Here is a 19,776-nt window from a genome sequence, read left to right as displayed (position 1 = left end):
AAAAATTATGCAAATTTAGAGTTTAATTACACAAAGTATTAATTGCTGTAATGTTTTCAGAAAAAAGACAAGAAGTAACTTGCGGCACAAGTTAAAAAATGATGTTTCTCTAACAGAGTGGATCCTCAACATTCAACAAACACTTTGCTGGTAATTAAGACTCTTCAGCTCTTCTGCCCTCCAGTGGTTTTTAAAGACGAGCCCTAGCTTCTTCTGCTGACAGTGATCCAGGTTTCGTCCTTAGGAGTGGACACCAGCGCAGATCTGACATCCATGACTTGTCCTTTCAACTTGTGAAGCTTCAGCTGCCGCGCAATTGTGCTGAGCAGCACAGTCGCTACAGTGTAGGCGAAGCTGTCACAGAGACAGAACATAATTGACGGTGAAAGTTTCCCTGAATAATGCAACCACAGTGAGTTGCTCCTGAATTACATTTTTCCCCCCCAAAACAGCAAATAAACACCTCATAGTGGCTATTTTTACACATCCAAAAAAGTGTGAAAGGCCTTCAATGTTTTAAATTGTATTCGGTACCTGAGCTCTGGGCACGTTTGATTCCCAGAAAAGCCGAGCAGACAGAAGCTTTTCTCGACTGATTCCTCCACAAATCGATCTGGATCGAACCTAAAAGATTTCACAGCAATCACCACAACAGGCAAAGGAAAAATCAATATTTTAAACCTGAAAAAACAAACAACAGCCTGTGATGCTGTAATATTATTCTCACTATCGACATTCATCAATGTAAAGCAAACCTGTATGGGGCGCTCCAGGTGTTAGAATCTTGCAGGACTACTCCCAAAGCGTAGATCACCAAAGTCTTAAAGATGACAACAGCAATACGTTCAACTTTTTACCATAGTATACACACTTTTCCAGAAAATGCATTTAAATATAACAATAAAACTCTACAATCTAAAACTACATCCATTTTTGGCAAATGTCTCAAAAAGCTTTTTAAGATTTTTCTTTATCAACTGTGATTATTATTTCTTTAACTAATAATGTCTGTCTGTAATACTGAGACAAAGAGCCGAGGAGGAATACACAGCTGGAAACCAGAGACCTCTTTGGGGATGATGTGCTGATCAACTTTGCCCTCCACTTCCTGAAGCCGAGCCGCGATGGGGGTCAACTTGGCAGTCCTCACCGTCTCGTTGAGGACCTGCTGGCAGTATCTGTTCCAAGGATGGAAATTGAATAAGACTGAGTTTATCGAACACAGTCACCATGTTTGGAAAGGTGGAGGAGGATTCAACAGTTATTCTCTGCAAGTGTTGTAGAGCATCAGTCGACTCAAAGGAGCAATGGGCAGGATCTAAATGTGTAAACATGGTGACAGAAAACAAATTGGAACTGTCTGGTTGGAGATGTTTACCTAAGCTGTGGGATCTTGTCCAAAGAAACTGGATCCGAGCCCAAAACCTCCGTCACCTCCTGGTACAACTTGTCCTGAACTTCCTCTGAGGTGGACAGGAAGTGAAGTGCCCAGATGCACACTGCCAAATCACAACATTTTGCATTGACGGTTTAGAGATTTCAGTCTGGGACACTTCTGTAGATACTTATACTAATGTTGCAGGGATTATGTTGCAGATAATAACAACTTTATTTTTCATTTTATATTACTCCAAACTAATATACAATAATTCAGTTATGAATCGCATTACTGATTGCGAGAATTCATCTCTGACCGTTCTGATAGTTGTCACTTACAGTTGGCAGTGATGACGCATCCGGCCAAAGAGAAAACCATGCTGTCCTCCAAGATCTGCGACAAACAACAAAACACATCTCAGCACTTTGCAGAAACCGTGAAGATCTCTCAGTGATTTTTCACAGTTTTGAACCAGAGTGTGATACTTCATCTGTGCTCACCTGTCGCTCTGTGAGGCTGGACTGAAGGAGAGTATCAACAAACACCGTCTGCTTCTTATGGGCTTTTCTCTCCTTCGCCACTGACAGCAGCACAGACTCCATCTCTGACAGAGCTGAACAGCCGGGGGGGGTGAGAGAAAGACAGTCATTAGACGTCAGTTACTATTTAATATTTTAGGCCTGACACTCATACTGAGATAAAGGTTGAAAAGTCTGCATTTCATGCATCCATCCTGTTTCCAGTCCTTCAGACAGCCGGGATTAACTCCAGCCAGGAGCCAAGTACCTGAAACAACTGCTCTTGGCAGGAAATCAATAAAAGTCCCCAAGAAAAGTGTCTGTTCCCTGTATTAAGGCTATAGCACCGAACAGGTGGAGTGTATCTGTTTGCAGACTTGGTCTCTAGCCATCTGTCATGCGGCTTTACACACAGATCATGACCAAGCCTCTGCAAACATTTCCTCCTGTTTCTCCACAGCAACAAGACGAAGGGCAGATTCCCACTGCTGCTCCCAGATGTCAACACAACGAAGAACAAGACAAATAATGACAGATTTGAAATAACTCAAAATAGTTAACTGCCAGCTTACTCTGCAGGGAAAACTTATTACTTCACTCACCCTTCTCATAATGTCCTTTTCTGCTGGAGCTCTTCTCCAGCGAGCCATCCAAGTAGCCTTTCCCGATTTCTGACCAGATCTGTTTGCGTCGGTGAGGGAGATGAGAAAACTAAATTAGGGTGAACCATTTCGACAGAACTTGAGCAGGCCAAACTCCTGGTTTACAGGAGAAAAAAAAACACTCAATATGCAAGAAAATGCAACAGACCCCAGGGGCAGAAAAAAAAAACAGGATCAAACACACCAAATGATGAGGTAGGAAGGTGTTTAAAGCAGACGGCCTCACCGCATCGTGGTTCTTGCGGAAGGAGATGACCTCTGCGTCGTCGTTGAAGCGCTCGCCCAGAGCCAGCTGGGTGACGGTCTTCATGGCCAGGCCCAGCAGGTGGGCGCACAGCGGGGTGTGCTGATCCTCTGGGATTGACTTCCACTTTCCAACCAGCTCCTCCACCAGCTGGGAAACAAAAGACAATTAACAAAGGAATGCTTAAAACTTTTATGCTGTATATTCATCAGCAGCCTAACCTTGAGCACAAGAGGGAAGCTGTTCCTCAGTGTGTTGTTGATGGCACTCTCGTACAACTTTTTCCTTATCATGGTCTCACTGGCCCCGCCTCCCATCCCTGACTGGTAACCTAGCAACGACTTCAGCATCGTCTCAAAGGAGTCAGCTGAGAGGAGCAAAGAGAAAGACTTCAGGGTGGGTTTTTGTTTAGAATCAAAATGCATCACTGTGCTAATTCAAGCGTCAAAAGACTGGACTTAATTCCTCAGCGCTGGTGGACTAACTGGTGTGGTTGGGGTTGATGTGCTGCCGTAGCTGGTCCACAGAGCCCAGGCTGACTACCGGCCGACCGCCGAACCAGAATGATGCCACAGACCCAAACTCCTGATGCAGACTGACGAGGAACTCGTGCAGACTGCCTCTGTTCACAATGTCCTGCAGGTTGCCATCTCTGACAGGGCAGAAAGCAACGGATGGGAGTCTGATGTCAATAGCGAGTTATTCACATTTGATACGCACAGCGCTGTATGTGTGTGTGTGATGGCACTGGACAGTCAATTTCTAAATCCGTCAACTGCTAAATCAGGAGAAAAAAAACGTGCTTCATGTCAGGATATTAGACTTGCTTTCTCTTCAGTTAATTCTGAACTGGACTCGGGGACCCAGTAAAAAATGACAGGATGTATACAGGAGGGATGGTTAACTGGGATATATACAATTTTACAAAATACTTTTCATGAATGAAAGTTGAGAGCAGCTGCAAAGGCAGAAGTAAATATATCAACTTACTTCTCATCTGTGGGGTTAAGACCTGGGATGCCAGAGGCCCTTCTTGATGACTGAAAACGTGGTCAGAAATGGGATTGAACTGTCACTGTCAACAAAATAATTTGTTGTAGATAGAATATAAATGAGTATAAATGCAGAAGTGCACTTTCTACACAGGAGCTCACAGACTTTATTCAAATCGGCCTCGCTCATCCAGCTTGTAGGGAATCCCATTTTAAAAAATAAGCTTCTTAGCTTTAAGACAAAACACACACACTTTTAAACATCAACAATGTCATCCCTCACATAACATCGGCGGACAAGTGGCCTGCTTTTGCAGAGTTAGATTTCAATAATGCCACTTCATTCACTCATGTTGCCAAGAAGACGAGCGCTCGTTGCCGCCCACCGCGAACTATTAAAGTTGTGTTTCACTGAAACAGATTTCTCTTTGGTGTGCTTGACGGAAGCCGAAATAAGAACACGATCATATAGATTCTGTATAACCCCCTAAAGTGGCTCAGAAAGTATGTTTTCGCTTGGCAGGGAGAGGGGCAACATTACATTTTACAATTTCAAGGCGGAGACTGGCGTGACCGTTCCTCGAGATAACGGCTAGCCGAGTGGCTAAGATCGAAGCTAGCTTGAGAGTTGCAGAGACATACCGGGTACAAGTAGAGCACAGCGCCGACTAAGATGATGACAAATGTGACGGCAAAGATGGCAAAGTCCAGCATGACTGCTCGCTTTCAACAGCACTGTCTTGACCAACTCTTGCTCGCGGATAAGTGGATATTTCCACCCAAACTATGAAGTCTGCGGCACCACGTCAACACGTCAATTCAAATTGCAGGGTAAGGAGGTCGTTCTGTGTTCTACTTGCCCAGTCTGGAGAGCAGACAGAGCAAACTAATCGATAGGGATGGAATCGATCATGACAACAACCGCCACTTCTTTGTTTAGAACTCTCCCCTCAAGAAAATTAATTTAGGGTTAGGGTTAGGGATTTGTTGGATGAAACCCTGTATTTAAAATAACACATATAAAATAAAAAAAATACATACAAAATACAGTACAACGCAGTCAAGGTTCACTGCCAATGCGAAAATATGTGCAAAATGACAACAAAGCTGTGATGTCACAGCAGATACACAGTCATGTTCCTCAGGCAGTCATTTCTGATTTGTCCTCTGGTTTTGGCGGCTCGATCTCCATGGCAATCAGATAACCTGAGGAAGAAAGACACGACATTAAAACTATTTATTTTTCTTTGTTTGTGTTTTTTTTAGGAGGGGTTTCTTTAAAGCAAACCCCCAGACACAAACAGATTATTCTCTCTCACCCTCTGTGTAGTCTGTCTCAGGTTGGGTGGCAAGTAAGAGCCAGGCCAGGCCAACAAACAGCGCCACCACCAGGTTGACCGTCACCCATGGGTGGAGGATCTGGTGCTCCGAACCCGGTGGCCTTAGGGAAGAAAAGGGAGAGCCTCGGTTTTCATATCAAGGCTTTGTGATAAGAAGATAAAGCAGAAACTTAATATAAAATGGTCCCGATGTGAGCTTACCATAACGTTGTGTTGAGGGATGGGTATAGGTTGATGCGATCGCTGGTCATCTGCTGGCTCAAACAGAGGACAAGTGCTGAGAAATCCACTGCAGAAGAAAGAGAAATATAGTGTAAACGGAAACAAAACAGACTGTTAACTCTCAACACCTGATGTTTGAGTGTGGACTGATTTCACTGGATAATGAAAACAGTGTAGACTCACAGAACGAGGCGAGAGCAACAGGGTCCAGTGTGATGAGCTCCTGCAGAGCCATGGAGCCTTTGGCCAGATTCAACCTGAGAGGCAGAGTAAGGTTTATGATACACACTGTATATAATCCCAGGCTTTAGTGTCATGTATCATTTGGCTACAGGTATGTCGATCGTCACCTGTCGAAGGCGGCCACAGTGTTGATGGCCAGGAGCATGTAGAGCAGAGACTGGGAGGGGTACGCCAGGCTGTGGTACTGCTCCAGCAGGTTGGACAGAGCAGTGAGGTGCTGCCCGGCCAACATGTACACCACCACCACGTTCCACACGGCGTAGCCTGCCAGGAAGCCGTGACAGAAGAAACCAAACCTCCTGAAGCAGACACAGAAGAGAGGAGAGACTATTTTAAAAAGTAAATAAATAAAGCGGGGGCACCACGTCCTCATGTATATTTTGTTTTGCTTAAGGAAACATGTTTCCTTTACCTGTAGCCTTTGTGCACTCTGATAGAAACGTCTCTCGTGGTCCAGAGCGGCTGCATGTGCTGGAAGTCCGTCATGTTATCCATCTGGCCGCTGGTCTTCCTCCACTCGGAACGCTCCGCAGCCTGGAAGCGCTCTGCATGTGAACACACACACAATTATGTTAGTGTTTTTTTCTTCCCTTTGGCAGTTTAACAGCCTTGATTCACATCTTCTCCTTCTTTTGTAGGACTCACTGTTCCGCTCCACAAAAACCTTCCCGACCGGCTGGCTCTGACCCTTCGGGGCCGAGAACAGGGAATGCTGGGCGATAGGCGGTGGCGTGTCTGTGATAATATCGTCCTCCTCTACGTCCAGCTCATCAGGAAGCTGTGATTCAATGAGTTTCGACTTCCTAAGATTACAAGAATAAAGGTTGTTGAAAAATGCATCACATTCAATATATTAGAATTAATTTTAGTTTTAGACAAATCAAGTAACTGATAACCTGAGAAAATAACTGATGATGAAAAAAGATGTTATAAAGACTAGTGGCAGATATAACCTGTAGTGCAGTGTTATCTCTACTAATTGTTATCTGGCTTTCAGTTTTTCTTACTTTTTCCTTTTGGGTTTTTTGATCACTTCCTCTCCGTCTGTGGTCTGATCTGCTGCATCTCCGTTCACCAGATCGGCTTGGTCATCTTCAAGATCTGAAACCGCAGCACAACAGTAAAATATACACATCTTTAAATGCAAGCACGAGCTTCTGAACTGGTCATACTGTAGTTACCAGTTAAATAAGCACAGATCTGCCACAGTGCCTGTCGCTTTTAGAGTAAAATTGTTTTTTTCATCATGCTGGAAAAGCCAAATGTACACGTGAGGACTCTGTTGTCTGATTTTACCTATAGTGGCTGTTTTCTTTTTCTTCCTCCTCTTCTGTGACGCTGCTTCAGTTGTGGGCTCGAGGGAAAGTTCCTCTCCGACCTCTGATGACCTCCTGCTGCCCAGAGCCCGTATCTCCGTCCCCTGGTCTAAACAAAGCAAAAATGGAATTAAGAAATGCCATGCGAGTGGTGACTACTAGTGAGTAGTTTATTCTGAAAGGTGGGGGAATTAAACGAGTGGGGTAGCTCATTTGAAAATTAAGACACAGATGGACATGTTTGTGTTTCGTACCGTCCACATCATCAACTCCATTCGTCTCCTTTTTCGCCCTCTTCTTCTTATGTCTTGGTGCTGCCACTTCTCCTGCACAAAAAAAGGAAATTTTATTAAAATTTTAATATTCAGTACAAAAATTAAAGAAATAAATTAATATATAATAAGATAATAATTTATTATTCAAACTAAGGGGAAATTTGGCGTGTTACAGCAGCAAAATGATAGAAAAAATTTAGAAACATCAGTTAAAATGTAATAAATGAGTAAATAGGCAATATAAACAAAAGAAAATACAAAACATAGGAACAATATATACAATGTAAGCAGAATATATACAGTGTAAACAAGTATAATATTTTTCACATCCTGACTCACCAGCTGTGTCTTGACTTCATGTGTCAGGTTTCATACAACAACAAAAAAAAGATAATTACATTTTTTTTGACAGTTCAGCACAAATACATCAGGTGAAGACAAAGTCATGTCACACAGTCACCGTTACAAACAAACACATTGACCTACCTCGGCAGTGTGGGAAGCGTCCGCTGCCCTCGCTGAAGAGACAAAAAGGAGAAAGCACAGTCATTTCTCTTCCATGCGTAGTCATGTTCATTTGAACTTTTTGTATCTGTGCTGAGAAAGACAACAACAGAGCAGACAGTTAGCCGGTGGTGAAATTGGATTAGGAAGAAACGCCGGGACCCATCAAACGAAGCGTAAACACATTAACAAATTATCTTGGAGAGAGTGAGCCCAGATACAAAGGAGGAGTTTCATTTAGAATTCAGAGCGATAAAGTGATACCTTGCTCTTATCAAAACCTGTTACTCAACGTCAAGCACATCATGAGAGGCTATTTAAGTCGCAGGACGATGAGATAACAGCTGAAATGTCTTTTTGTTTTTGTTTTCAAATGTTCATTCATGATCTAAATACATGACATCCAAGAAAAAAAAAAGTCTTACCATTGTCTTTCTGGCCATTTCCCCCAAGAATCAAGTAAGAAGAGCGGGGTGAAGCCACGCATAATAACTTGGCTCTTAAATCCTCAGCTAAATCTGTGTTACGTACGAGCCATGACTGAGGATTATTCAGGGCAGAGGTCAAGCCTCCCCCCATCCAATCTAACTCTTGAAGCAGTGGTAGTGTGTTTGTGTGGAACGTCAAGGAGGTGCGTCTGTGGAATCTGGTTTAATTTTTGTGAAGACAAAGCTTATTCTACGTGTTTTAGATTTGTTTAGCGACAGTCAATTAAAAGTAAAAGTTACTTTTTGGGGGGATGACACATGCCTTACTCAGATATCTCAGTCACAGTAGCCAGGTATTTTCCTCAAATGGATTTGTATCCGTGGGATAGTATTAGGATCATATGCTGCTATTGTGTTATCGTTAAAAACGTTTTTTGCTGTTTGTCTGATAAGGACATTACTTAGAAGTCACTTACTGGTAGGGAGGATGGGAGGGTGTAAATAATTAACCCTAACTACAAATAAGCAAAAACAAGCGTTCATTGAAACCTCGATTACAAAAATTTCCCTTTTCAGGACAGTGCAGCTTTACATGAGTTTAGTGGATAACATATATTTACCGTGGCACAGCACAGTAACTGAGGTATTAAAACATGGGTGTCACTGACTAACCTGTGGCAAAGGCGGAAGCTCCCTGCCTCGCATTGTCTACAGTGGGGGAAACAAAGTGAATATGAGCGATATTTACAAGTAACTTTACGGTTACAATACAGTAGAAGTATACAAAATGATGTGTTAAATACCGTTAGTTTATACCAATAAAAAAAACAAAAGCACGTTAAGATGTAGAGAACAGTATAGAATATTTGAAAAGTGGCTAAACCTTAACTAGCTAGCCACTTCAACGTTACCGTTATGTAGGCAGATACACGTTAGCTACCTTTGAGCCTTCCGTTTTCTCCAAATGCTTCCTCAACTTTTTCTTAAAAACCGCAACGGAATCGAGTTTAGTTTATAAGTTCATTTCAAACTGTACACCAGTTTGAAAACGTACAAACCGCTTCTTTAGGTGCTGTTGTCGACTTTGTTTATGCTCGGCATTGAGATTTGCTACTCGGACGTATTTAAAAGTTGCACACAAATTTCTTCTTCCTGCGTCTTCAAAGTAAAAGCGGAAACGGACAATAATAGAACGAGACAATATAAATGAACTAAATTACTATCAGAATTGCTTTATTAACGTCACAAACAGGTACAAATATTCGAATGCCATTGCTTTGCTTGCACGTTTGTTGTATCTAATAAAAAAAAAACATTTTAATCACATTATCTGAATGAAATAAGGTCATAAATTGTGTTTTTTGCCAAACAGAAGTTTGTTAATATTTTGTAAACCTCAAACAACTTTTTGGCATACATCATCAACACATTTCAGAAATTACTACAACTTCCTGTGGCTCCACCCACAGAATCCATTTAGGAAGCCAGCTCACTTGTATCTTATTTCTGATTGTTGTAGGAGAAGAGTATTCATCCTAAAACTTAGACACACACACAAAAAAATACAAAAAACATTTTGAACAAGATTGAAAGAACAACAAATCTGCCATCTTTTGATGTAAACATCAATTGGAAAAAGCTCAGTCTTCATTGCAGATCTGTTTATCAACAGTGGGGAGCAGGGCAAGGATTGATTGATTTGTTCAAATCAGAGGTACATGCAAAGCAGGAAGCTACATTTTTACAAGAATTCTTTCACTATAATAACTTAAACACCCTGTAGTTCCAAAACACATCAAATGATGGCACCCCTGGTACTAGAGTAACTATAATTCAAAACTGGTAGTCTTAATACTACTAGTTAAATGCTGACAAACTGACAGTGTTTCAGGGATTTCTTTGGGCTCTAGTCCAGCTTTATCTTGTCTTTGGGGATTTGACACGACTTAAGAATCAGATCAAGAAGATTTTTTTTCATGCCCTACTCCACTTAAACATGCAGTGTTGAACATAAACTAATTGATTTCAATGTTAAGCTTCTCGGAATGATATTACAGTTTTAGTTTCCAAAATTTGCTGCCTTATTAAAAAACATGAGGGGGTCACACTTCTCCTGTCCCGTAGTTTTCTCCTCCGTCGTCCCTCACAACCCGGTGTTAGGTCGTATCCAGCTGGCAGGAACCCACTGCGGCTCATCCTGAGCCTTCCTCACCGCAGTCAGCAGCTGGACGCAGGAGTCCTGCAGCTCGTCGTTGAGGATCACATGGTCGAAAAACTGCCAGAAGTGTGACTCCATCTTGCGGGCTGCTTCTTCCATCTCCTGGAAATCTTCACTCTGTTAGAGGACACAGAAGTCAGACCTGATTCCAGCTCCATTTAGACAAAAATGTCTTGATTGTAGGGGGTTTGGAAAATATAAATGAACTGGTTTGAAAGAAAGTACATCATAATTTATTGCTCTTGAGTATACAAATGGAATTTTCTATATGACCTTTCATAGGAATACTGTTCAAATGTGACAGAGGCAGCAGTAAGAAAAGCAGACTCATAACCGAGCAGAAGAATACCTTGAACGGTTTGTTGACGTAGTAGTTGGTGGTGATGTACGAATCCTGTCTGGTCTCCCTAAGGCGCTCCAGAGACGGGGGTTTCACATAGATGATGTAGGCCCTGAGCTCTGGCGTCCTCACTGCCTGAATGGCCTGAATAGAGAAATTCAACACAAATTAATTACAGTCAAAACAGATGATGATAACGTCGATACTTTTAAAAATGAACCAACAGTCTCTCTCCGCGTCGTATTTACGTTTGGCTCGATGTCAATGACACAGATCTTTCCGCTGTTTAAAACGTTCCTCACGGACTCGATGCTGGTGCCGTACATATTCCCTTTATTCTCGCCGTACTCCAGGAACCTGTTGAACATCATTGGTATCCATCAAACACACAGGAACTAGGAGTACATGATACTTTATTGATAAATTGCTGAACTCATTTTGTGAACGCTGCAATTTTCACATGAAATGTGCAGAAGGCAAATCAGGAACAAAATACATCTGTTCTTTAAATCTAGCCTCAAATCACATCGGACTAATTAGCGTTATGATTTGCAATGCCAGGAAACATTGAGCCCCCAAAAATTGTAAAATTTCAGCAGCATTTAAAATGTTATGTATGAGAGGAAAAAAGACGAGCATTACAACTAGAGAGTTATGACACTTAGAAATGTTGACCTTCATTTAAAACTAAGATGGATCAGACAAGCAATATAAACTCTATTCCCCGCTCTGATCTGGAAGATCAGGAAGAAGAAAAAAAAAGTGCTCATACTGTAAATATGTTGTTATATTTAGTTAAAGAGTATCTTAAGTCATAACGGTCAATATGTTATGTTTAGACAGTTGTACCTGTTGTTGTAAACCATGTTGTCGAAGACTTCCCGACTGGTGAAGAAATATTCTCTCCCAGTCTCCTCGTATCCTTTGGGTGCTCTTGTGGTGTCTGGTCAGAGAAAAAATTAAAGACAATCTCATTCTTCACATGTTATGAAACACATCATATGTCATTTTTTTTCTCTTTGAGACAGTGAGTTCTATGTGCTGTAAAATTGTTTTTAGTTCAGTGTAAATTCACTGGATGAAAATAACCGATACATACGAGGCAAAGCTCCCTGGAAGACGTTGGGGTTCATTTCAACCAGGCGCCTCCGAAGTTCATTCACGCCCACACTGGACGGACCTGAGAACGACAGGACATCCAACACTTAATTGTCATTATAAATGTATTCATACAATCATGTTTTATTGGTTAAACTAATTCCATTTCCACCTAAAATTTATTTCTAATCATGCGTAATGTTTTATTTTCCTGGTTGTCCAAAAACAAAGAGGGAGTACCCAAACTCAAATTTTTGAGTGTACCTAAGAGGGCGATGAGGCGGTGTGAGTCCTGCGGGTGGCGCTGGTGGCGCACCACCTCCTCATAGGGGCTGTTGAGGGCGCTGTGGCAGGTACTGGGACAGCGGGTGTGGGAGGACGGCTGTGTGGTGCTGTGGGACCGCCGCCTGCACAGACGCATGCTGCGCCTGAAGCCCGCTGAAGTAAATTGAATTAGTTAATTAATCATATGATCCTCTAGGAAAAGATCCATGATAGAAACTTATATATAAAACATAAAGGACAGGATATGCTGTATGATATGAATGATCATATTTATGTTTTGGTCAACTTACTCAAGTAAATCCCTTCAATGTTGCTGCTGAAGTCATCCCCGTCTGGTTTGATGGGAAGCACGGAGAGACACGGAGGAAAAAGGGAGGAAGAATAGAGAATTGGTCAGACTATTTGGTTGTGTTTTGTCCTCCGCACCTTTACAGCACTTGTACACATTTTCAGAGTTTAGAGTCTTGCAGGCATATTAAAAGACAAACAAACATGGTTTTCTCACCGACTCTGAGCTCGTCTGACATTTCCCCCCGTTAGGGAGCAGAAAGGTTTGGGAAAAGAAACAATAACCAGAGCTTCAGGTGAAGGATATCGAACCGAGTGACGCTTTAGTAGATACTTTGCATTTGTAACAAAGAGTTCAGCATGAAAACAAGGTTGAATCAACAAAGACTTACCTACCAGATTCAAATGCTTCCTCGTCTGTCAGAGAGAAAAACACACGGGGAGAAAGTTAATCACAAAGCAGCAAAGAGATAGAATAAGTTTGTTTTTGAAAGATTAGACCAACACAAACATGTTCGGTAAAGCTGTAAGTGACAGCTGAGGCTTTACCTGCTTCGACACATTTCTCATCAATGGCCATCATGTCTTCCTCTGTGGGTGGAAAACAAATAGTTATATCTATAAGAAGACATACACAGTTTTGCCTAAAACGTGAAGTATGATCTCTCCTTACCTTCGTCTACAGTGCTCACTTCAGTAAGCGTGGAGCAAACACAATGAAAAGTCAACTGTGAAACCAGGTCACACAGGGACTGGCACTTCTGAAACTGTTCGGACTTTTAAATCAGAGTTGGAGATGTGTTGGTCAACTTACAGGTCTGAATGCAGCCATGTGGCTGATAAGGCTGAGACCACCAGAACTCCCTCTGCTTCCTGTCACGACACACAGATTCATCAGCAGTTCCAATAAGGACTTGAAATTTGCATATAAGAAGCTCGAACTATCAAATGTTTTACATTTTCCTTTAGCCAGACTGAGTATTGAAACTGACCGCTTGAGCAGGTTGGTGGAGGGAATTAGTCCGGCGCAGGCCGTGTTGCTGGGCAGTTTCTTGGCCTGCCACCAGAGGGCGTCCGTCTGGTCCACGATCTCCAGGATGTCACCCTTTCGGAAGCTCATCCCGGCGTCGGCACAGGGGATGGTAGGGTCCTGCTGGGGGCTGTAGTCCGCCATGGCCCGCACGTAGAGCTAACACCAGACATGTGAGTTTATAGAGATGACATGTATGTGTTTTTATGTGGGGAACAAAAAGACACAGGCAGGCATAGATGATCGTGGTTTACCATCGTCTGGTTGTGGACCGGCCTTTCTGTGATTGGAACGACCTTGAACATGATGGTGCCTTGTGACCTCGCTTGCTGAAGAAACACCACAGATTAATTAGCAGATATGACAACAGCATGCAATCGATTGACTGTAAAGCTTTTAAATGGATTTTTGAGAAGGACAGGACACAGCAAGTACATAGAGGAGCGAGTGATCAAGATAGAGACCGATCACCTACCACAACTTGGATAACTTGCTCAGGCTCCATCCCATCCACAGGAAAACCATTCACCTCTATGATCCGGTCCCCGGCATGGAGAAGACCTGTGAACGCACAGACACACACACATGAAAACAAATGAATACGTTTTTAAAGGCGTAGTAATGTCTCAGTCATTACCTTATTTCAACTTTCAAAAACTTTATAATACAAAGTTGGGATATACAGTAAACCAATACATTCATCATTATCCTTGGGAGAGAAAGCCTCACCACTTCGATCAGCCAGCCCTCCGTGTATCACCCGGGCAACAAAAATCTCCCCTGTGATATCATTCCTCTTGATAGTCGCTCCCTAGAGCAAAAAAACAAAACACCAAATGAATAAACCTGCTGTAATGTGAAGGTCAAACCGAATCACACAAACGAAGACAGATAAAACTGATGGCGTCTGTGGGCAGTAAACGAAAGGTTGTAAACACAATGACACAAATGGAAGTGAACCACCACTCCACATGAATACTGTAAGTACTTAAAATGCAGGCTGCAGATGTTAGACTTTGTTGGTGATGAGGAAGTGGAAGTAGGAAAGAATGAAATGGTCCACTTTCGACAGAAACGACAGAACACGATGGAGAAAATCACAAGGAATTTCAACTACCGCTGTGCCTGTTTGGAAGTCACTTGGAAGTCAGTCACTCTGCGGAGAAAGGACCCAAGACATCCATTTTTTGGACACTTGTCTCTCATGTCGCCTTCTTTTTCTTCTTCTTCTTCCGCTTGTTTGAGCGACCTCCTTTCTTCTTTGGCTCATCCACAAGGCCGTTGGTCAGCGGATGCTTTGACACATGGAGACCAGGGCTGGGGTGCTGCTTCTGAGACAAAGGTGCACTTTTGGTTTTCACCGTGGTTCGAGGTGATCCGCCGCAAGATACAGACAGACAGCTGGTGCCCTGGGAGGTGGAGGGACCATCCACGGAGCTGCTGAGGGAGCTAGAGGAGGAGGTGCAGGATGGAAGTGAAGGGAAGGAACATCTGGATTGGTGTGTCAGAGATGGACGTTGCCCTTGAGTCTTCGGAGTTTGGCTTTTCTTGGGCGTGCTGTCATGCTCAGAGACTGCACGCTTTGGTGAGTTGTTCTCAGACCTGGTGGCGGCGAGGAGCGTCTGCAGCCGGTCCACCACCTGAGTGAGAAGGACCAAGGCGTGCGAGTTGTCCTGCACGGTCTCCGACATGCGTTCAGTGACGGCCGCCATCTTCTCCCCCAGGAGCTTGATGCCCTTGGTGCTGCTCTCCATGGAGCTGGCGGCCAGCTGCACAGTTGTCCTCAGCTCATCCAGACTCTCCTGCTTGGCGAGCTCCACGGGCGGCACCTCCATCACGCGGTGAGGGCGCATAGGGCTCGGTGGAGCCGTGCGGATGCGAGGGCCTTGGCCTCTGAGACGCGGAGGCAAGCCTGGCTGGAGGTAGTCATATTTGTTGTAGTAAGGCACGGTGAGGCACGGGGGAGACGCGGTCCAACGTCGGGATGTGGGAAGCGGGGACGGTGTGTCGGCAGACTCTCCTGTCTCATCCTCATTTCCGCTGTCCAGCTCTTCTATGATGTTGTCTCCAATGAGAAAACAGATATCATCAATCCATGAAAAACCACAAGTAGAGGTGATGGAGGGCAACGTGGGGCAACAATGAATGAGGAAAGACGCACAGCACAGGGCCTTGTTTCCTCGGATCATGTTATAGCAAGGCTTAGATTATAGATTTATCCATTTATTTGTGCAACTGATCTACTAGTTTCTATTCTCACTGTCGTCCTATCTTTTCTTTATAATCAAAGACATTCATCTCTTCTTACAGAAATAAAACATTTCTGATATATTTTGAGGGTTCAATCTTCAGCGGGAAACAAGGCCCAGATCTTTTCTTACCAATGAGAACAGAGCTGTAGACCGAAGGCGCAGAGCGGTTCAGACTTTGCTCCCAAAGCAGGTTGGTGTAACAAACTCTACACTGGTTCATTGGTTTGCTACAGCACATCCGAGTGTTACTCCTCGGCTTATATTGAGGCAGAGGGTACGGCCGAGACCCTGCTGGGTGACACAGCGGTTCGGTTGGAGGGTAGCTGCCTCTCCGAACGTTACATCTGACATCCAGGCTCTGGCTCCCTGCAGCGGGGCTCTGGACCCCGAATGCGCCGCCTCGGTGAAGCCTCTGCCTGGCCAGGCGTCTCACGGTTTCCCAGTGACTGCGGATCCCCCCTCTGGGGCTTTTTGCACGAGGAGGGAAAGCACAGGGCAGCGGCAGCCTGACTCTCTGGTAGAGACAAGAGAGTCACTCAAAGGTAGAGTTCAGGGCCTAAAGATTAAGAACTTTCACTGGAAAAACACAAGGTTAAAAGATGGAATATCTGCAAAGAAAGGTGAGACAGAACCTTCATAGTCATAAGGATTTTCTGTTACTAGAACTATACAATAGAGATTGATGCCAAATGAGTGTGAGATGTAACAAAACTATTCTGTTTTTCTCTTCCAGGAGTTTCAGCTGTTGGGATATCATCTGTAGCATCCACAGACAATTACACAAATGAGAGATTATAAAATTCAAACATCTGTGCTCTGCTGGATGCAGTGAGCGGTCTGATTTATGTTTGGCAAAAAAACCTACATATTAAAATAGCCATGAGCATCTGCTTGCAAAGTACAGAAAAAAAAATCACCCCCATTGTGGTCCAGTTTAATGTATGTTTATGACCTAAATACAGGACAGGGGTGTCCACATGCTTTTGGTAACATAGTACAGTTTGTAACTTAACTGTATTTGAGTGGATGCTCTGTGGAAACAGAGAAGTGTTGTTTTCACATTAAAGACACAACTAATGTAAGGTTAAATGAATTTCCTGGTTCAGGAACAGTGGCAAAATCTCTGAAAAAGCTGTACTCTAATCGAAAAATTGTGCCTTGTCCTCTTTTTGGAAAAAAATATGAGATTGAGATTTGTTTGCAGAATACACAATAATAAACAATTTGCAATGAAATTATTTTTCATCACAGCAATAGTCCCGATATTAAAAAAGAAAGGTCATATAAACCGTTTTTTGTCTGAGGTTTGTCTGATGGGTTTCCTTAATCCAAACGAACCTGTTTTAGTGAGTAGGGATTAAAAGACAATAAAATTCATACGGGAAAAAAGGAGGGTGATCCCATCAAAATGTGGCCTTATTTTCAGGTTACAGTTCAGTCTGAAACATCCTAGAGAAGCTCTTAAAAATAGTACAAACCAAACTTAATTCGCGGTACTATTTTAAGTGAGTAATGCAGAGGTATTAGCCACGTAGCTCACCAGGGGCTGTTTGTTTTTGACCAGGCAGACAATCCTAGTGGCCTCCTCGTCGTCTGGGACGTCCTCAGGCATCGGCGGCAGCACGGGCTCATAGTCCCTCTGGGCCACCGTGTCATGAGCGGAGAGAAGAGCCTGCAAAACATGCCTGTCAGTCAGACAGAATGCAAACTGCTGCGCTGGCTGTCAAAATCGAATGTTCATTACAGTTAACTGCCCCTTTCACCGGAAATTTACAGTACGCCTTCAAATAAAAACACCCCACATCCACTGGATTTGTCAACTTGTCTTAACATAACATAGAAAGAAAGACAATAAAGAAATTAACAGACAGACCCAGACAAGGTTTCTCACCTGCAGGTGAGGCTGCCGCAGGAGACGGTAGAGCTCGTTGGCCTCTTCAGAGCAGCCTGGTAGCGCCTTGATGTCGATCAGCAGCTACACAGACAGAGGGGCACACAACCACCGTTTAATTAAAAAAAAACTTCTACCAGAGCAAGACATTGATATGATAAAAATTAATATGAGTGAAACCTGGAGTGAGAGCCCCGAGGTGTAGTCCAGAACCGGAGCTGGGGAATCTCTCAGGAACCTCCGAAGACACTCGTAAACCTGAAAACAGTGACACCAAATCAAGCAGTTATCCTCGGAAAAATCTACTCTCACACTCTGTGTCGTAATACAAAAATAATTTGTGCATATGCGAAATGTACACTTAGCATAAGTGTCCATGATCATGGGAGGGGAGCATTTTCAGACCTTGAGCAGCGACTGCAGCCAGGAGGCGTTCAACAAACTGTGGAGAATCTCTGCCCCATCGATGTCCTGGTTTATAGACTGCCTCACCTCTTCGACCACATCCGTCAGGATCTGACGCAGGCCTACAACACAACACACAAGCAAGACACACCGATGGATTATTGTGAAAAGACAGCAACGGTGAAATCTATTCATAAACTCAATGTTCCCTACTGACCGTGTTCTCCAAGTTCATAGTGGGTGTTTAACACCTGAGCCTCCACCGCCTGCCTCATGGTCACAGGACACCCGACCTCTGACCCTGACCACTCACTGACTGCTTACTACCAATAACCTGGAAAAATGAAGGTCACACAGGAAATCCTTTTTTTTCTGTCCTTTAAACGAGAGAAAAGTTGGGTTTATTTACTAAATTTACACAGAATAGTGGGCGCAGGTAGGGAGGAGCGGTCACTACTCCATCAGTCATTAGTTTGAATGGGGTGAGGGGTTAATGGCACACTTCACGGAACAAACAGAGATGTGGACAGCGTAATCTCTGGCTGGTGAACCATCACAGGACCGTTGACGGTTGTGACAATATTTCCTACCTACATTAGGTCAATTTAACATCAAGGAGTTTGACTGCAAAAACTATAACAAGAGTTGCCAGTTGTGCAAGATGCCGGACATGACGTAGTTGTGTGCGAACATAAAGTGACAGTAAGAAATAGAAAAGGCGGGGCTACTTAAGACGTAAACAGCCACCTGGCAAATTTCTGTAGTTAAAGACTAGGAAGAGTATGATCCCTCTGGCCTTCCTCGCAGACCTTCCCCTTTTCTCTTTGGTAAATGAGGCAAATTTGACGAATCTTACCTCTGCGTCTAGGTCTTCGGGGATGCTGCAAACCTTTTATCCTGCAGCTCCTGCAGGTCTGAGCACCGTTATGGGTGCAGGAGAATATTGCCAGGACAGAGCACTACGCTTTCATTGAGCTACGGGGAGAGGGAGAAGGAGGGGGGGAGAGGGAGACAGAGAGAGAGAGAGCTGTAATCTCTCCCGATCCCACTTAATCCCGGGCAAGTGAGCCGCCTCCCTCTGGCCACCGGAAACCAGTTTCTCTCTCTCGCCGACTGGCTGGTTGCTGCCATGCGTCCAAATCTTCTTAACTCTTTCAGCTTTTAGCAGCATGCAGGAGGAGCTGTGTGGAGAGGAGAGGAGGCAACGGACTGAGAAAGGGGGAGAAAATATGGGTGTTACTTCAAAAAACAAGCGAAAGGCTTAAAGACCACACTGTTCAACATTTTTGTCTCCACAGATTAGCGAAAGGCTCCATGATTAAAGGGTGGGGTGAAGTATTTGCAATGCAAAGCCAGCAGGAGTTGCAGAGGTTGAAAAAAAAGTCTTAAGTGAATACTTTAAAATCTGCTAATCTACCAACACAGCAGGATTAATGAAGAGTGATGATGCTCAGACAAGAAATCGTTTAGTCTCCTGGCCAAACATGGTGTCAGGGACCGAGGTAATAATCTCCTGATCGCTAATCTAAAATCTCCCCTTCCTCCATCTGAAAACAAAGTCCGGCCATTTGTTTGGCCGTCTCAGTGCACTGAGATTATCCTTCTGCACTTGACAAAAAGCCCTTAAGGCGCCAAACACACAAGGTTAGTTTGTTTGTTAATTCTCACCAAACTCATGTCTGAAGAAAAAACACAATTTATAGTATTTGATGCCTCTGCTGCAATTACAGCCACCACCTCTGAAATGCGAAGGGCTCACTTTGACCCGATGAACAAAAACAAGAACACCTTTATTAAAATGCTTTAAAACAGTTCTTTCCAATAAAATTCAGGACTCAAATCAAAAC

At 43.5% G+C, this 19,776-nt stretch overlaps 3 protein-coding genes across 13 annotated transcripts; all 3 read right to left on the bottom strand.

Moving 5' to 3' along the window:
* Positions 1-8: 8 nt before the first annotated feature.
* LOC118316750 (cytochrome P450 20A1) lies at positions 9-4,576 on the bottom strand. 2 transcript variants are annotated; one of them, XM_035644942.2, is made up of 13 exons: positions 4,437-4,576; positions 3,793-3,842; positions 3,288-3,454; positions 3,024-3,169; positions 2,785-2,952; positions 2,499-2,577; positions 1,879-1,991; positions 1,717-1,771; positions 1,379-1,499; positions 1,067-1,178; positions 756-820; positions 535-624; positions 9-354 (listed from the first exon to the last, which is right to left on the bottom strand). In XM_035644942.2, exons 1-13 carry the CDS (start codon positions 4,506-4,508, stop codon positions 204-206), a joined length of 1,389 nt encoding a protein of 462 aa, XP_035500835.1. In that variant the 5' UTR covers positions 4,509-4,576; the 3' UTR covers positions 9-203. The 2 variants fall into 2 exon arrangements, with proteins under 2 accessions (XP_035500835.1, XP_035500915.1); XM_035645022.2 differs by lacking the exon at positions 756-820.
* Positions 3,933-9,265, bottom strand: LOC118316860 (transmembrane protein 237B). Of its 9 annotated transcripts, none has more exons than XM_035645226.2 (14): positions 9,063-9,265; positions 8,795-8,830; positions 7,677-7,787; positions 7,530-7,543; positions 7,170-7,241; positions 6,896-7,019; positions 6,607-6,700; positions 6,245-6,402; positions 6,012-6,144; positions 5,707-5,898; positions 5,540-5,613; positions 5,336-5,423; positions 5,114-5,235; positions 3,933-5,000 (listed from the first exon to the last, which is right to left on the bottom strand). In XM_035645226.2, exons 3-14 carry the CDS (start codon positions 7,765-7,767, stop codon positions 4,936-4,938), a joined length of 1,227 nt encoding a protein of 408 aa, XP_035501119.1. In that variant the 5' UTR covers positions 7,768-7,787; positions 8,795-8,830; positions 9,063-9,265; the 3' UTR covers positions 3,933-4,935. The 9 variants fall into 9 exon arrangements, with proteins under 9 accessions (XP_035501119.1, XP_035501293.1, XP_035501203.1 ...); XM_035645400.2 differs by having other exon boundaries at positions 6,896-7,024; positions 7,677-7,708; positions 9,034-9,264; XM_035645310.2 differs by having other exon boundaries at positions 6,896-7,024; positions 7,677-7,708; positions 9,063-9,264.
* An 85-nt stretch (positions 9,266-9,350) lies between these two features.
* Positions 9,351-19,275, bottom strand: mpp4b (MAGUK p55 scaffold protein 4b). 2 transcript variants are annotated; one of them, XM_035640862.2, is made up of 22 exons: positions 18,786-19,251; positions 18,147-18,263; positions 17,930-18,051; positions 17,705-17,782; positions 17,525-17,608; positions 17,174-17,305; positions 14,111-14,192; positions 13,857-13,942; positions 13,636-13,710; positions 13,344-13,540; positions 13,166-13,224; positions 13,025-13,042; positions 12,901-12,942; positions 12,748-12,768; positions 12,569-12,583; positions 12,354-12,395; positions 12,043-12,216; positions 11,780-11,860; positions 11,530-11,623; positions 10,929-11,037; positions 10,690-10,824; positions 9,351-10,457 (listed from the first exon to the last, which is right to left on the bottom strand). In XM_035640862.2, the coding sequence occupies exons 2-22, from the start codon at positions 18,202-18,204 to the stop codon at positions 10,266-10,268; spliced, it is 1,896 nt and encodes a 631-aa protein (XP_035496755.1). In that variant the 5' UTR covers positions 18,205-18,263; positions 18,786-19,251; the 3' UTR covers positions 9,351-10,265. The 2 variants fall into 2 exon arrangements, 1 of the variants encoding a protein (XP_035496755.1); XR_004794646.1 differs by lacking the exons at positions 9,351-10,457; positions 10,690-10,824; positions 10,929-11,037; ... (9 more) ...; positions 13,344-13,540; positions 13,636-13,710 and adding exons at positions 14,499-15,446; positions 15,763-16,147 and having other exon boundaries at positions 13,888-13,942; positions 18,786-19,275.
* Positions 19,276-19,776: the final 501 nt, after the last annotated feature.

This window comes from Scophthalmus maximus, chromosome 1 (assembly GCF_022379125.1).
Source record: "Scophthalmus maximus strain ysfricsl-2021 chromosome 1, ASM2237912v1, whole genome shotgun sequence".
Lineage (NCBI taxonomy): Eukaryota > Metazoa > Chordata > Actinopteri > Pleuronectiformes > Scophthalmidae > Scophthalmus > Scophthalmus maximus.
This window is presented reverse-complemented; position numbering and strand designations above follow the sequence as displayed.

Excerpts from the sequence above, each read along its gene's own strand:
- mpp4b (XM_035640862.2), bottom strand. The coding sequence starts at position 18,204 with ATGAGGCAGGCGGTGGAGGCTCAGGTGTTAAACACCCACTATGAACTT. Across the intron at positions 13,541-13,635 it reads CGGTCCACAACCAGACGATG|CTCTACGTGCGGGCCATGGC; the intron begins GTAAACCACGAT and ends GTCTGGTGTTAG. Across the intron at positions 13,225-13,343 it reads TCCACCAACCTGCTCAAGCG|GAAGCAGAGGGAGTTCTGGT; the intron begins GTCAGTTTCAAT and ends GTGTCGTGACAG.
- LOC118316750 (XM_035644942.2), bottom strand. The coding sequence starts at position 4,508 with ATGCTGGACTTTGCCATCTTTGCCGTCACATTTGTCATCATCTTAGTC. Across the intron at positions 3,170-3,287 it reads CATCAACCCCAACCACACCA|CTGACTCCTTTGAGACGATG; the intron begins GTTAGTCCACCA and ends TGCTCCTCTCAG. Across the intron at positions 1,500-1,716 it reads ATGCGTCATCACTGCCAACT|TGTGCATCTGGGCACTTCAC; the intron begins GTAAGTGACAAC and ends GTGATTTGGCAG.
- LOC118316860 (XM_035645142.2), bottom strand. The coding sequence starts at position 8,181 with ATGCGTGGCTTCACCCCGCTCTTCTTACTTGATTCTTGGGGGAAATGG. Across the intron at positions 6,403-6,606 it reads AAAAAACCCAAAAGGAAAAA|GAAGTCGAAACTCATTGAAT; the intron begins GTAAGAAAAACT and ends TTGTAATCTTAG. Across the intron at positions 5,001-5,113 it reads TGAGACAGACTACACAGAGG|GTTATCTGATTGCCATGGAG; the intron begins GTGAGAGAGAAT and ends TTTCTTCCTCAG.